At 40.0% G+C, this 13291-nt stretch overlaps 2 protein-coding genes across 2 annotated transcripts; both read right to left on the bottom strand.

Moving 5' to 3' along the window:
- Positions 1-63: 63 nt before the first annotated feature.
- On the bottom strand, positions 64-5336 carry LOC125303814 (caspase-6-like). Its single transcript, XM_048257746.1, has 8 exons — positions 5227-5336; positions 4796-4840; positions 4356-4386; positions 4119-4268; positions 3870-3946; positions 3562-3737; positions 3307-3457; positions 64-1859 (listed from the first exon to the last, which is right to left on the bottom strand). Exons 1-8 carry the CDS (start codon positions 5252-5254, stop codon positions 1621-1623), a joined length of 897 nt encoding a protein of 298 aa, XP_048113703.1. The 5' UTR covers positions 5255-5336; the 3' UTR covers positions 64-1620.
- A 5109-nt stretch (positions 5337-10445) lies between these two features.
- pla2g12a (phospholipase A2, group XIIA) lies at positions 10446-12995 on the bottom strand. The gene is given in 5 exon segments (XM_048252594.1): positions 10446-11249; positions 11987-12152; positions 12290-12366; positions 12598-12640; positions 12642-12995. Coding segments are annotated over 5 exon segments (567 nt in total). The 5' UTR covers positions 12804-12995; the 3' UTR covers positions 10446-11130.
- Between the last annotated feature and the right edge of the window lie 296 nt (positions 12996-13291).

Genomic DNA, 13291 nt, shown 5'->3' with positions numbered 1-13291 from the left:
TATCAATACCAAAAATAGGCTGAAATGATGTGTGTATGTGTTGAACAGAATTTAAAGCAAACATTAGTAGTAAATTCATTTTATTGCACCTCAAATTCATAAAATCAGAGTCAATCTAAAATTACACAAAGTGGTACATTACCCAACTGCACTTAAAAACAGGAAACAAAATACAAGGGAGTCTTCAAAACTCATTGATAGTGCAAACCCCCACCACCATAAGAAACCATACCATGTAGAAATTATACAGCTGCTGTAAACCTAGCTTTCAAGTACAGATACACTTAACTTGAGGAATGAGTGTGTGGTTCTGATGAATAGTTAATTTTAAGAACTGCGCTTCACGAACAGAATGCTTTTGACCAGTTATTTATCTATTACACATTATAGCCAAGCCTAATGGTACCACAACCAGTCCTGGTGGTCTTAATAATTGCTCTAAAAGGCTATAGGAATTTGCTTTAAAAATAATAGGACAATAAGAAATCTAGCCTTGACATGGTCCTGAGTGGTTGATACATGAAAGGCACATCATCGGTGTATGTTCGTGTTGACAGCAGCACAAACAGAATTCATTACATCTCATTGTATAATCCTTTGTAGTCGCTGGATCATTTTGCTACATATATAAAAGCTTTAACCCAGTACTTTAACTTGGATACTACTGTAAATATTTGTTCTAGTGAATTACTTAATTGATAGCAGATGACACATTCACGACAGCAGTGAATGACACGCTAACATAGATGACTCACAAAAGTGAGTTGGTGTCTGGCTGTTGTCAGGCCCTGTGGTGGCAGAATCTCAGAAAGGCAGCATGCTCCCACAGCTCAAGCCGCCCCATCCCTGAGCTACTTTCCATACTTAAGCAGTTTGTTAGTGTTGGAAGAACAAGACACTCTGGTGAAAATTCATATGGTCAAAGGGTTTAACACAAAGTTGAAGTGACAACAACTAACATTAATTCCCTTTTTGAAAGCACACAGTGGAGGTCTACGTCAGTACAGAAGCAAATGCATGATTTAAAGGTCATAACATTTCAAAACAATGTGGTAATTCAGGTTTCTGTTTGTTCTTAAGCCTTGAGGTTGTTCACTGACTCTTGAAGATGTCTTCTTTCCAACAAGATAGCACTAGTATCAGATCAATGGTCTTTATATGTTTTTAACCACCATTTATTCTGTGTCTGAGGAGCTAATAGTTACTACCCTTTTGAACATTTTGTGTCCCCCAAATATGAGGTTGTGAATCATTTGGTATATGCCCCTGCTGCAAACATAACTTGGTTGCCTTGTGTTCTTCTATACTCAGCAGTATATGCTGGAATGTAGAGGTACAAAGCAATATTTTCATTTACATAAATCCAGCAAACTTCCCATGAAGTATTTGTTTTCTCTTACAAGGATATAAAGAAAAATCTTAAAATTTGGCTAGCACAGCCTTTTGAACTTACTAAAGATCCATGTCTTTTTTTTAGTTAGTCACAACATTATGCACCATTTTGTTTGATTATTTGCTGCTGATACTCATGACATGAGAATAGATGCCATGATCAGAAACATTTACAAAAACCTGAGGAAGGATTATGAACCCACTGTGTGTTACAGCTGGCTGAAAACACTAATCACTCTTAGGCCTGAAGTAGAGCTTCTTGGTGAGCATTGAGGCAAAACAGGGCACCTGCTTCTTTCCAATGGCAGAGGGATCATTACATCGGCCAACACTGCGCCGGGACACCTTGCGGTTGACTAGTGTCAAAAGCTCAGTGAACTCGAGAGCCTGGCCATGCTCCTTCAGGATCTCACACAGGTCCTGGATGTACCACGAGCCATTTACTGTCTCACGGTGGGAGTAATATCCTTTTCAGAACAAGAAAAATCAGACAAAGAAATAAACATTAACTAGTAATGAAAAGAACATTAGCTTAGTAACACTTGTAGATCTGGCAACAAAATTAGCAGGTGTGTAATAAAATTAGTAGGTGCGATCAGGGATTTTATGCAATTTCAAGCCCATGACATTTTTTGGTCACATACAACAATAATCTCCTCATTACCGCTAGCTGCCCATTCTGTGAGTACACTGTACAAACAACCTGGTCACTATAGGCAGCCCAGAGGGTTATTTCACAAAACCTAGATAAGGGATTAACCTGGGATTTTTTGGTTTTCCTGGCTGAATTTAGCCTTGACTTGGTTTCACAAAAGAGATGGCACATAAGTTACCATGAGGATTTATTCTCTGCACCTAGCCTGGTCCTGACCAGGCTAACAGCCAAGCTAAGTTAATTCTAATGGTAATTATGTTGTCTTATTGGTTCAGCTAGCTGTCATTCAAATCAGACCCCTGTGATCATTTTTAAGGAGCTTTATTCCATTTATATACTATTTGCTAAATGTATTTGCTCGCAAAACAAAACAGATTGTCTGCCTACTATCATATGGTTATTTTAATTGTGATAGCCTAAGCACTCCTTTATTGCTTCTTTTGTTGATAGACGTTTGATGAATAGCCTACTGTAGTTGATTGGAAGTGGAGGGGCAAGTTTTCGAAGGGGTTTTCAACTATAATATAAAAGGTATATCATACTATGTGCATCTTTACTGTGGCAAGCACTTGCGTGCCGAGACAAGGAAGCACTCACACATGGGTGCATACGTAAATTTGCATTCAGTTGGTCTACCACGCCTACTCCTGCTGTTTTATAGAAATAGCCATGATTCCCCATTCCAAAAAGGACAACTTCACTTCATTGTTAGTTTGTGTGAATGACACTATTTTCCGCGTCTTTTTTATTCCAACCGTGAGTTCTTTAGGGCAGAAACGAGAGTGCGCGCACACACATCCTGAATTGCTTACATCTGGCTTGACATAGTTGCTCCTACTCATCTTGGATTAGCGTTAGTGAAATGAGTTTAGCTAGGATGACCAGACAACGCTATGTCAAACCTCGTTTTATCATTTATCTTGGATGTCCTAATTCTGCCTTTGTGAAATACCCCTCAGGCTCCAAAAACAGGAAACAAAGTGTGTGCAGCCTGCCCCCAAACAAAAACGAAACCCTGCGTGGAATTTCTCTGGGAATACTGAATGTAGGGGTGAGCTACCTCTCTGGCGTGTTTTGTTTGGTCCTTGCTCTTTGGTTAAAATATAATGTACGTTTTTTTTGGCACAAAAGTGTCTGGTAATAAACATAAACACAAACAAACGCAACTTCCTGCAAAATCCCTGACTGCGCCTTTAAAAAAGTATATGCTCCTGCATCAGTAATGGGTATCCAATAGGTTCACTTGTCAGTGTACTCACCCTCTGCCACTGAGTAACACATGAGGAAGTCCGCCCCGGAGGGCAGAGTGTAGACAACCCCAGCGTCAACCTCCACTTTATTAGTCTTAGTGTCATGGTCCACCACATCCATGGGGGTCACTGGGTCATCGTGTTTGTCCCCACGGCACGCCTGCAGAAGATCAACAGGTATGGTGAAAATTTGAAAAATGCAGATTTATCTGATAAAAATGCTTTTTTAAAACAATTATTACTGGCATGACCTGAGTTTGTCACCTGCAAGATAAATATCTTGGGCTTCCCAGCCAGGCTTGGGCATTTCTTTCCTTTGAAAAGCGCTGTTACATCCTGAATGCAGATCTTCCCATCGTAAGCAAAGACATGATCATTCTCCCCATGACTCAGGAAAATACAGACAAAGCAGTCAGAGTCCGTGTGATCATCCTCAGCAGCTGTGGAGGGCAAAGTCTCCAGTTAAAGTGAAAGTGAAACTAGATCTGTATCTTGCCTACAGTAAAAGTAGGTGTGCCCTACAGTATTATCTGACATTGCACCGCATTTATTCTCTTTTTAAAAGTACTTGCCTTCAGCTATCTTGTCCCAAACCTCCTCCAGTTTGAGATTATCAAATGCTCTCACTTCAAAATTCATGACCTCAAATCTAAGATAAGATTGTAATAATTAGTACATGTGCACCCATTTTCTGTTTGGTTACTTTTTTGTCTGCGGTCCTAGCATTCTCACTTTATTGTCTACAGTGAAACATCAAATGAAACATAGCACACAGTACTATTTTTGACTTACTGTTATACAATACAAATATGCGTACAAACCTTTTAACCAAGTTGTATCGATCCATGTTGGTGCCGTTCCTTGGAGGCATCCCAAGACGCCAAAAGAAGTGCTCCTGATTAAAGATGAGGACGAGGCCTCTTTTTTTGTGGTCCATCTTGTACTCCTCGGCAGGGTCCAACGAGATAGAACTGCCAAGAGGTTAAAATGCTTTGATTAAGTGTGTATAATGGTGTTTTCAATCCTTTTCAGTAAATTACATGAGAGGCTAGTCTTACCCTCCGTAAAAGGCATCCGTTTCTGTGACACCTGAGACACAAATGGTTTCAATTTGACAGAGATCATTGTGGAATTGTTGTGCATAACAGGCCTGCTTTCAAAATGTCTATTCTCATCACAAAGCCATTAAAATGCTCATCTACACCCTCTAACCCCAACCACACAGCAAGTTTTAGGTGAACTGCCTAAAAGAGGATGGAGCATTTGGACTCAGAGAGGTCAAGCCTCTATTGTTCAGAAGCACCTGATGCTGGAGGGTTTCAATGGCCTGGTGACAGAGTGCAAGACAGCAGGGGTTTTTAAAAAGGACGGGATTCAAAAGTGATAGAATCTGTCTGTTCTCTTTTACATTCTTAGTCAACTGATGCGGGGCGTCAATGATACATTTTCGCATCCTTTTTAGACAATACTGGAAAAGATGAGTCGGATACAAACTCACCTGCAATGATACGTCCACTGGACGTACTGTCCTTTTCAACGATCCCTGAAAGATGACCAAGAAACTCAAATGATTGCAAACATTAAATAAACAACACCTCGTGAGCCCATGTACATTAAGACAAAAAATATGAGTTAGTTTACAGCTAAATCCATGTAAGGACTAAGTGTCCTACAGCTTTCAGTCAACTAATCGACTGCAAGTAGAATCAGGAGCAGTTTTGCCGTTGTTTAAACGTTAAATGAAGCCAGTGTGGCACCTTCAGCAGCCAGGCAACAAGTGGTTTCTGCTTTGTGCTTTTGCCTCACAGAAACACCGCTAATCGTACTGGTAACAACAAGAAAAGGCTTTCATACTGCGCAACGTAGCCTACCCTACTGATAAACTATTACAACAAATCTATTCAGATCATTTGGCAGGTATTCTCCTACCTGATTTATCTTTCGCAGGACTCGCCATCTTTACTTCCTGCTTGCCTTCTGATCGACAAATGCTGCAATAACGCTGAACGTACGAGGAGATGTACCCCCCCTTGTGTCATTGGACAAGTGTCAACATGCCAAATAGACAGTTGGCTCTATTTGACGCCAGTCAACTGCGCGTAGCCACTTCCGTGTTCGTACTGCCACCATGCGAGGGGAAAATGCCTATGGAAACAGTGCGGCCTACTGGATGTGAATTTGTAGGGTAGACTGAGTACAGTTGAGACACTTTTTGCCCACACAAAATCAAACAAAAAATAGATACTGAAAAGAAGTGATTTTCCACACAAAATTCCACATGCCATTTCCTTAGCCATATATACCCATACCCATAAGTAGTTTAGTTTACCCATACCCATAAGTAGTTTATATTTTCCACAATTAGCTCATAAACATAAGGTGCATTTTTTTTGTCTTGACTGTGTCTCAACTGTACCCTATAGAGTACAGTTGAGACACCCACCTGCACAGTTGAGACACCCATTTTAATGATGTATAGTTAACTAACCGTTAGTTGGAAAGTTTAATAAATAAAAACATAGCAATTGCAAAGTGTTTGTAGTTCAAATTCATTCATTTCATTTAAATTAGCGTTGGTTAAAAGGAATATATCATGAACAAAATGTGACACAGGAACAGATAGCGAACAGTAGCCTACAAATGGAATGTTCAAGTAGCCTAACACAATCCAATGTGTGTCTCAATTGTACCCCGATGACCACCTCACACATTTCTCTAGATTTTGCAACGACCTTACATGACACAATGCCATAAAATATGCCAGTTTTTAGGACACAGAATCATGTTTGTAATGATACCAGTTACGTTTAACAATAACATAAGTGTAATGAGCTATTCATTGTCGAAGGTGCATGGTGAAGTGAAATTCTTACTTTGGAAAAAAAAAACATGTGCCGATATCCTTGGATGGGAGATACTTTTGTCGTTCAAATTTGCCATGATCAAAGAGGGCACTAATAGGCATGTGCATAGCAAAAATCACAACTTGCTGTTGCTGTTGTTGCTGTGCAAGCAAGATATTTAAGGTGTCTCAACTGTACACATGTCTCAACTGTACTCAGTCTACCCTATTTGCAGTGGGTTGACTGAGACAAGTAGCCTTTCCAAGCACTGGTGAACAGGTTGCGATTTGTGCAATGCTATTTTTTCATAAAAGTTACCCTATCATGACTCTCCAAACTCTTCATTGTTGAACTGCATGAATGCATTTGCTATACAATAAACACAGTATGTTTTTCAACTTTATGCAGCAGAATTACGCACTACAGAACGCAAATCAAGATAGAGAATGCACGCACAGAACTTGGATATCAACAGTAGCCAATTCACTAACTCAAGACTTCAAGGCCATCATACGTTAAAGGATGGAGGCAGCAAATGTATAGGAGTCATTTCAGATGGGCAAGAAGAATGGCATTGGTGGAGCTGATTATCATATTGAATGAAGCAATACTGATCATATGCTTTTGTCCGCGACATGCAAATAACAACAATAGTTCAATTTAACAGTAGTGAATCTCTGGACAAAACCTCTTTTTTACCCCTCACCCCCGGAAAAAAAGTTTTGGTTTATTTGGGAATGACCAGCAACACCTGATTGCAATCAGAGAATGTCTAATAAGGGGAGAACCCATAGACAGTAAAAGAAAGAGAACCGCCACTCTTCCGGTTTCTGAACTGGTTGCAGTTCCCAATTCTGGTTCCACGTGAGGGCGCTCACGAATAAGTGCAGAATGAATGGAGGTCTATGGAGCTGTACCCTCAAAATCCACTTTTCTCACGTTATAATTTTTTGTGTAGAAATTTAAATGTTGCAGTCCAATGAGGGGGCAGAGAAAATACAAACAGTTGAGTGTTATATTTTTTTTAATCACTTATTTGTTCTAAAAAGCCTTTCAAATGTGTCAATGACGTCATTCATTAGCAGAAAGCTAGTGTGTTGTGGGCAACAATGACCCAACCTGTAAGAAATGGAAAGGACGTGACTACTCGTTCATTCAACCTTTGACCTATAATCCATATTGAGCTTGCAGAAACCACAATCAAATATTCGATTTCTCAACGACAACCAAAGAGACAAATTTAGCCGTCTAGCTCCATAGACCCCCATTGTTTTTGCACTTATTCGTGATCGCCCCTAGCGGAACTGCAACAGATTGCAGGTACAATGGAGTTAATAGGGAGTGATCCGGCTCTCCGTAAACGGGCTCTGCTGCAATACAGCTAGCCAGCGCCGCCACCTACGGAAGCGTATTAGGGCCACATTAAGAGAAAATATTTTTGAAAATTCTGAGATAAAAGTCAAAATATTCAAGATAAAAGTCAAAATTTTTGAGAATAAAAGTAAACATTTTCGAGAAATAAAGTCAGAAATAATTTCTGAGATTAAAGTCATTTTCAAAAAGTCATTTTCACCAGAACAGGTCATTTAACCATCCAGATTTCTAAACGGGTTTATTACGTTCAAATAGTTGCCAAGTTCACCTTTAAAATATGAGCTATGACAGAAGTTGGGTGTGAATGTTCAGTGATTCCCACAGAATTGGATTCAATTTGTGGTGGTGGCTGACTTGGGGGTGCCTGTCACTTTAAGGCGTTTGTTAGGGAACCCTTGCAATTGTAACAGTTAAAAGGCTGCTGATATATGTGTGGATCATGCAGTTCATAATACTAGCTTATACTAGTTTATACTAGCCTGGGTGTTCCCATGCTGCCTTGCGCGCAATTTGATTCACGCTGCTAAGGCAGCCTGGAGACCATGGAGCAAATTTTCGCCTGAGATAGGGGATCAATCACAGAACAAGGGGGAAAGCAAGACGATGATGAGCTACACAGACGCATTTGATAGACATCCGTGGCACCCAATAAACGGATCTGGGCATTTTTTTCAAATACGAGAAAATTAATGTTTGGTTCCCAGACCACGTCTCATTGAGAAGTGGTGGCGCTAGCCAGGCTAGGTCTATACTTCTCCTTGAGACAAACCGTTCTGAGTCTTGGAAAATGTTTCCATTTACATCGGGATTTTGCAAACATTTAGTGTCAGAGTCAGTAAAATTAATAGAGCATGCACGAGTAACCTAGTTGAATGAATTGAAAGTGATTGAATTATTTTTCAATTATTTACATAGTACAACATAGAACATTATTGTGTGGCGGCTGGTTTTGATTTACCATTAAGTACAGGGGCCTTCAACTTTTTTCAGCTCAAGGGACCCTTGGCTGAGGCCATAAGGCCAAGGCCAAAATGTTCAGCTTTTGTGAACATGAAACCGAATTCACAAATCCATTCAATGATTTGGATTAGCAGTTTAGCACGCCGCCTTCTATGCAACAGGGTTGTGCACAATTCGAATTGCAATTCTGCTTCCTGTTTGCTACCTCAATTGAAATGCAAGAGAAATTCAATAATTTAATTGGAATTTAAGAGCCAGTTTCAATTCAATTCTGGAATTTTGCACAAGCCTGCTATGCAAGGCTTCTATGTGGCAACAACAATCCTTCAACAATCATTTATGTTTTGTTAAATGTACATGCAGCATCAGGCTCTTTACGAGAGAAAGCGGGGAGGGGCAAGGAAAGGCTGTGTGCGTAAAACGTTTAGCTCAATGAAAGTGATTGAATTATTTTTTAATTATTTAAATAGTACAACATAGAACATCATTGTGGCGGCCTGTTTTGATTTCGTGGCGGCCTGCCACAGATTAGTCAATGTATGGGAAACACTGATGTTATATATTCCATCCACTAATACTGTTTTACTGGTTTATTTGACAAATAATCTATATGGGCCTCCTCTATAGGCACCTTGTGTCTGTTTGTAATTGTTTTGAGAGCCTATTGATGCATTGAGCATCACGTTTAAAAGTGACTAAGATTTCCGGTAATTTTCCTATTTAAAACTTGTCTCCTCTCGAGTTAGAAAGTGTAAGACCAACGGAAAATGAAACGTGGCGATTTTCTAGGCTGATTTGACATGAAACTATACTCTAATTCCAGCGTAATAATAAGGAACACCATCTTGTGCATCCTCACATTGGAGTCCCGAGTTCATGTACAAAGTTTGGTTTTGATACGTGACAGCGTTCCTGAGATAATACCTAACTTCCTGTTTTGCAGTTACGTGCCGATTTCGTTCAGCTGTCAAGGGCAAACGCTTCCAAAAATCAAAAATCCTTATAGTAACTTTTGTGAGGCTTGGTCCAAGATCATGTACGTCAAGTTTCGTGAAGTTCGGACCAAATTTGTGACCTGTGAAAATTTAGTTTTGCTTTCTGTTTAATCCAATATGGCGGAAGAATGACATGCTCCCGTGACGTCATGTCCACGAGCAACTTACACCGGTACTGACCGGACGTTTTAAAGTTGGAACGGTGTCTCTGTCTCAAAGGGCCTAGGTGCAAGAGCTGACCAAAAAATTGGGGAGACGGGAAAATTAAGAAAACTTAAGAACAATAAGTGTGCTGCTTAAGTGTTGCTTAACTACTAGCTACTACAAACTACTATTCACTTATGTGATCATTCAATAATCAAACAATCACCAAACAATATTCAAACCAAAACAATTGCACACTAGACTGAGTGAAAAATGGCATGGTGTCCCTAATTAATAATAAATTCATTGAAGCCCTTTTAAGGTGTGATGAAAATTTTCCGACACGCTCTATGCACGCACATTACCTACAGCCCTAGGGGCTAAGCCTCCCTGTCTTTCAATCATAGTGACGTCCCTGACAAAAAAACCTTTTAATCGTTCATTCGTTGTTGTTTTTGTTCTCCATGTTGATACACCCAAATGTCAAGCATGATATTGATACATGCAAAGGCCAATCATTCTGCTACATATATGCTACGGGTTGATTCTTGTAATACATTTGGAAGCTTTTGAGAACATTGTTGTTGTTGTGCATTTGTTGGTCTAACTGGTTCCCAGGCCTGCCTTTGAATCTATTTCTAGTAGAGCTCGTCGTTTAAGCGCCCAGGAATACAAGAGGATATTCAGATTGTTTTGCATACTGAGTACAAGAGCGTACTCATTCCCAAAGTGTGCAAGGAATGGAGAGCTGTATTCGCTGTATGAATACAAGAGCATATTCATTTTCACAAACACTACGATATAAAATAAGTGATGATCCACTGGCTTTATGCAAAAAGCACATAGTGCAATAATATTTTATTTCACAAATTCATTAGCACAGGCATGGTTGTAACATCCAGAAACCTGTTCATTCCAAATTATATTCAAGTTAAGAGGCATGTCATTAAACATTCATGAATGCAACTTAAAAAATGTGTTGCATACACACACCACATGAAACCTTAATAATGTTACAAACTGCAAATAGCTATACTGCATCAGGTAACTGATATTAACCTAGATGTTTTGCACCATTATAACACACAGGGCCCTAATTCTAATGATGGGCAAAGAGCAATGACTAAAGTCTAACTGGAGCTTATTTAACAACTGAACAAAATGGATTTGCTAACTTAATACCACTTAAGAGGACCATACACACAACGGCTTTAGTTCATGCACCTGAACTTAACCTGTTACCTGACTTTGCACTTTACCCATCATTTCAATCAGGGCCTATAATATTTCTTCACATTTTACAATGTCATTCATGACTAAATTTCATCCCTGAGATCCTTCCTATCACTTGAGTGATATCATTAACTAGTCACAGCCAGAGCAGCCACACTGATGCACTGAAGCTCATAATGAAGCAGGTCCGATCAATAATATGAGATGAGATCCTCGGCTGTTTAAATCCTGAATGGCAGGCCTGGTGGCCTCTGTGTATTCCCAGAGTTGTTCAAAGTAGAACTTCACAGATCCATTTTCTCCTCAAAGTGACATATGCATGATGCCCTCTGGCTGTCCATATAGGGTTTGCAGCCCATATGCATGACAGCATCAAACAGGAGAGTCACCGCAGACTCACATGCTGTAGAAATATTACAAACAAACATTTAGTCACACAGTCATTTAGCTGGTGCTTTTATCCAAAGTGACTTACAACAATCAAGGTACAATAAAGGTACAGTGCCACTAGGATATATAAATATATAGGTTAGTGCAGCAATACGTACTACTCACATAAAAAAGAATAAGAGTTCAAGCAAAGCCAAGGGAGGGAAATGAGGGATAGTCAGGATAGGAAAGAGGGTAGTGGTAAGTGCTAGAGTAAGCATGTCCAGCTGTTAGCAGTGCTAAGACAGGAGGTGCTCTCGGAAGAGTTGGGTCTTCAGGAGGTTTTTGAAGATAGAGGTATGCCCTTGCTATGGTAGGAACTTGTAGCGCGTTCCACCAGCGACGTTAACTAGAGGATGGCTTTATACCCCTGATGTCATGTGACACTCAATCTCAAAACATCAGAAGTGTTTCTCTAACTACATGTGACACTATAGGGAATATTGCAGAAGGAAACAAAACAATGCACACACACAGTACACACACGCACAGTATGTGAAGAGTGCCACACATTGTCATTCATGACAGTAGCATGCCAATCATCATCATCATCATCATCGGTTGGTTAGTATGAGTTATTCAGATGTCGGCCATTTGTAGCTGAAAGAGTTCAGCACATAGCAAGAAGAGATCCTGAACAGCATCAAGTAAGGTGCTAGTTTTCCATTTCTCTGTGCATACTGGTTCTTTATTGGCACTGGGAGGCCTCACCTTGAACACTTTGGGCCAGTCCTAGGGTCTTTTGCACATTATTGCAAATGGTCTCGAGACACTGCTGGAACTGGTCGTCACAGACATGCTTCTCTTTTCCACAAGTGTCATAGCATCGGTCATGCCGATTACAGCACCTCGTCATGGATGGGATCCCAATATCAAACTTTGAGAGACATTAGAGATGTAAAGTAAATGCTTTTTTTTTTTTTTTTTTTTATCATATTCAGTGTTTAGTTGGAAGATAGTAGCAAATGTATATTTTTAGTAGGCTAGTAGCCCGACTGTAAATTTCTTTCAGACCTGAAATCCAAACAGAGGTGAACCACACCCATTAGGTGGAGGAGGTTTGTAATCTGGACGGGGTTTTGGTACATAACCTGTAAACAAAAACAAGATTATTGCCCCCCACCACAAATCATACCCTGGGTGGCTAGCTGGTATATAATTGCTCTGAGATTGGAGCACCTATTTTTTTTTCAGGTTAATTATTACCTTAGACTATGGATATACTTGGCAGGTCATAGGGTAGGCTTATGACATCCTTTAAACAGGTGAACATGCAGTCTCCGTTTAAAAGTATTGTGAAAGTTAAAATTAGCTGCCCTTACCATCACTGCATTTGTAATGACAGAGTCCGTCATCCCCACCAAAAAAGATCCAAAGCTGCATTTAAATAGGTGTCTATCTTGTGAATGCCATTTCGTATGGTTTTCAGAGTCATTCGCCAGTCTGGAGTTTTAGGCTCGCGGTCATGCTGGGATGAAAACACACCAGTCAATAGCATTGCTAACGCGAAGGCGGCAACAGAGTGCATAGTTAAGCCTAATCCCACAAAAAAATAGGACAACAAATTATGAAGACATTCCGTTTAGACTAACGGAAGGGGGACACGGGCATCATTTCCTAAGGTTACTTTGTTTCTTTATCGCCTGTGATCCAGTAATTAGAAAGCGCCTTTCTTTGGAACTGACAGCTCTGCACTTGGCCAGAGAATGTGTAATGGGCTCTGACTTGGCCAAAAGGTTTACTTCCGGTATTGCGTCACGTCAAAATATTAACCAATGAAATCCCCCAAGGAGTCACATAGGTCTGCGTGGCACCGGTACAATGTTCAAGATTGTGTCCCCATATCTTCGAGGACCGGTTGTTAAAGTAGTTTCTACATCAATTTAAATATTTGCTTTATGAAGTAAACAAATTAAATTAAAAAAAACATGACATTGTGCCGCAGAAACTCCGCAACGTTACTGTCTCTGTTTTTTGATGCCATTTTGCAGTCTTTTTACTTTATTTTAGTAATCA

Source organism: Alosa alosa, chromosome 1 (assembly GCF_017589495.1).
Source record: "Alosa alosa isolate M-15738 ecotype Scorff River chromosome 1, AALO_Geno_1.1, whole genome shotgun sequence".
Classification (NCBI taxonomy): Eukaryota; Metazoa; Chordata; class Actinopteri; order Clupeiformes; family Clupeidae; genus Alosa; species Alosa alosa.
This window is presented reverse-complemented; position numbering and strand designations above follow the sequence as displayed.

What these genes read in the sequence shown, in the direction of transcription:
- LOC125303814 (XM_048257746.1), bottom strand. Translation starts at nt 5,254, where the DNA reads ATGGCGAGTCCTGCGAAAGATAAATCAG. An exon ending in ACGGATGCCTTTTACGGAGG is followed by an intron (nt 4,269 to 4,355) that starts GTAAGACTAGCC and finishes ACCTCTTGGCAG; the next exon opens with TTCTATCTCGTTGGACCCTG. An exon ending in CCAAGATATTTATCTTGCAG is followed by an intron (nt 3,458 to 3,561) that starts GTGACAAACTCA and finishes GATCTTCTGCAG; the next exon opens with GCGTGCCGTGGGGACAAACA.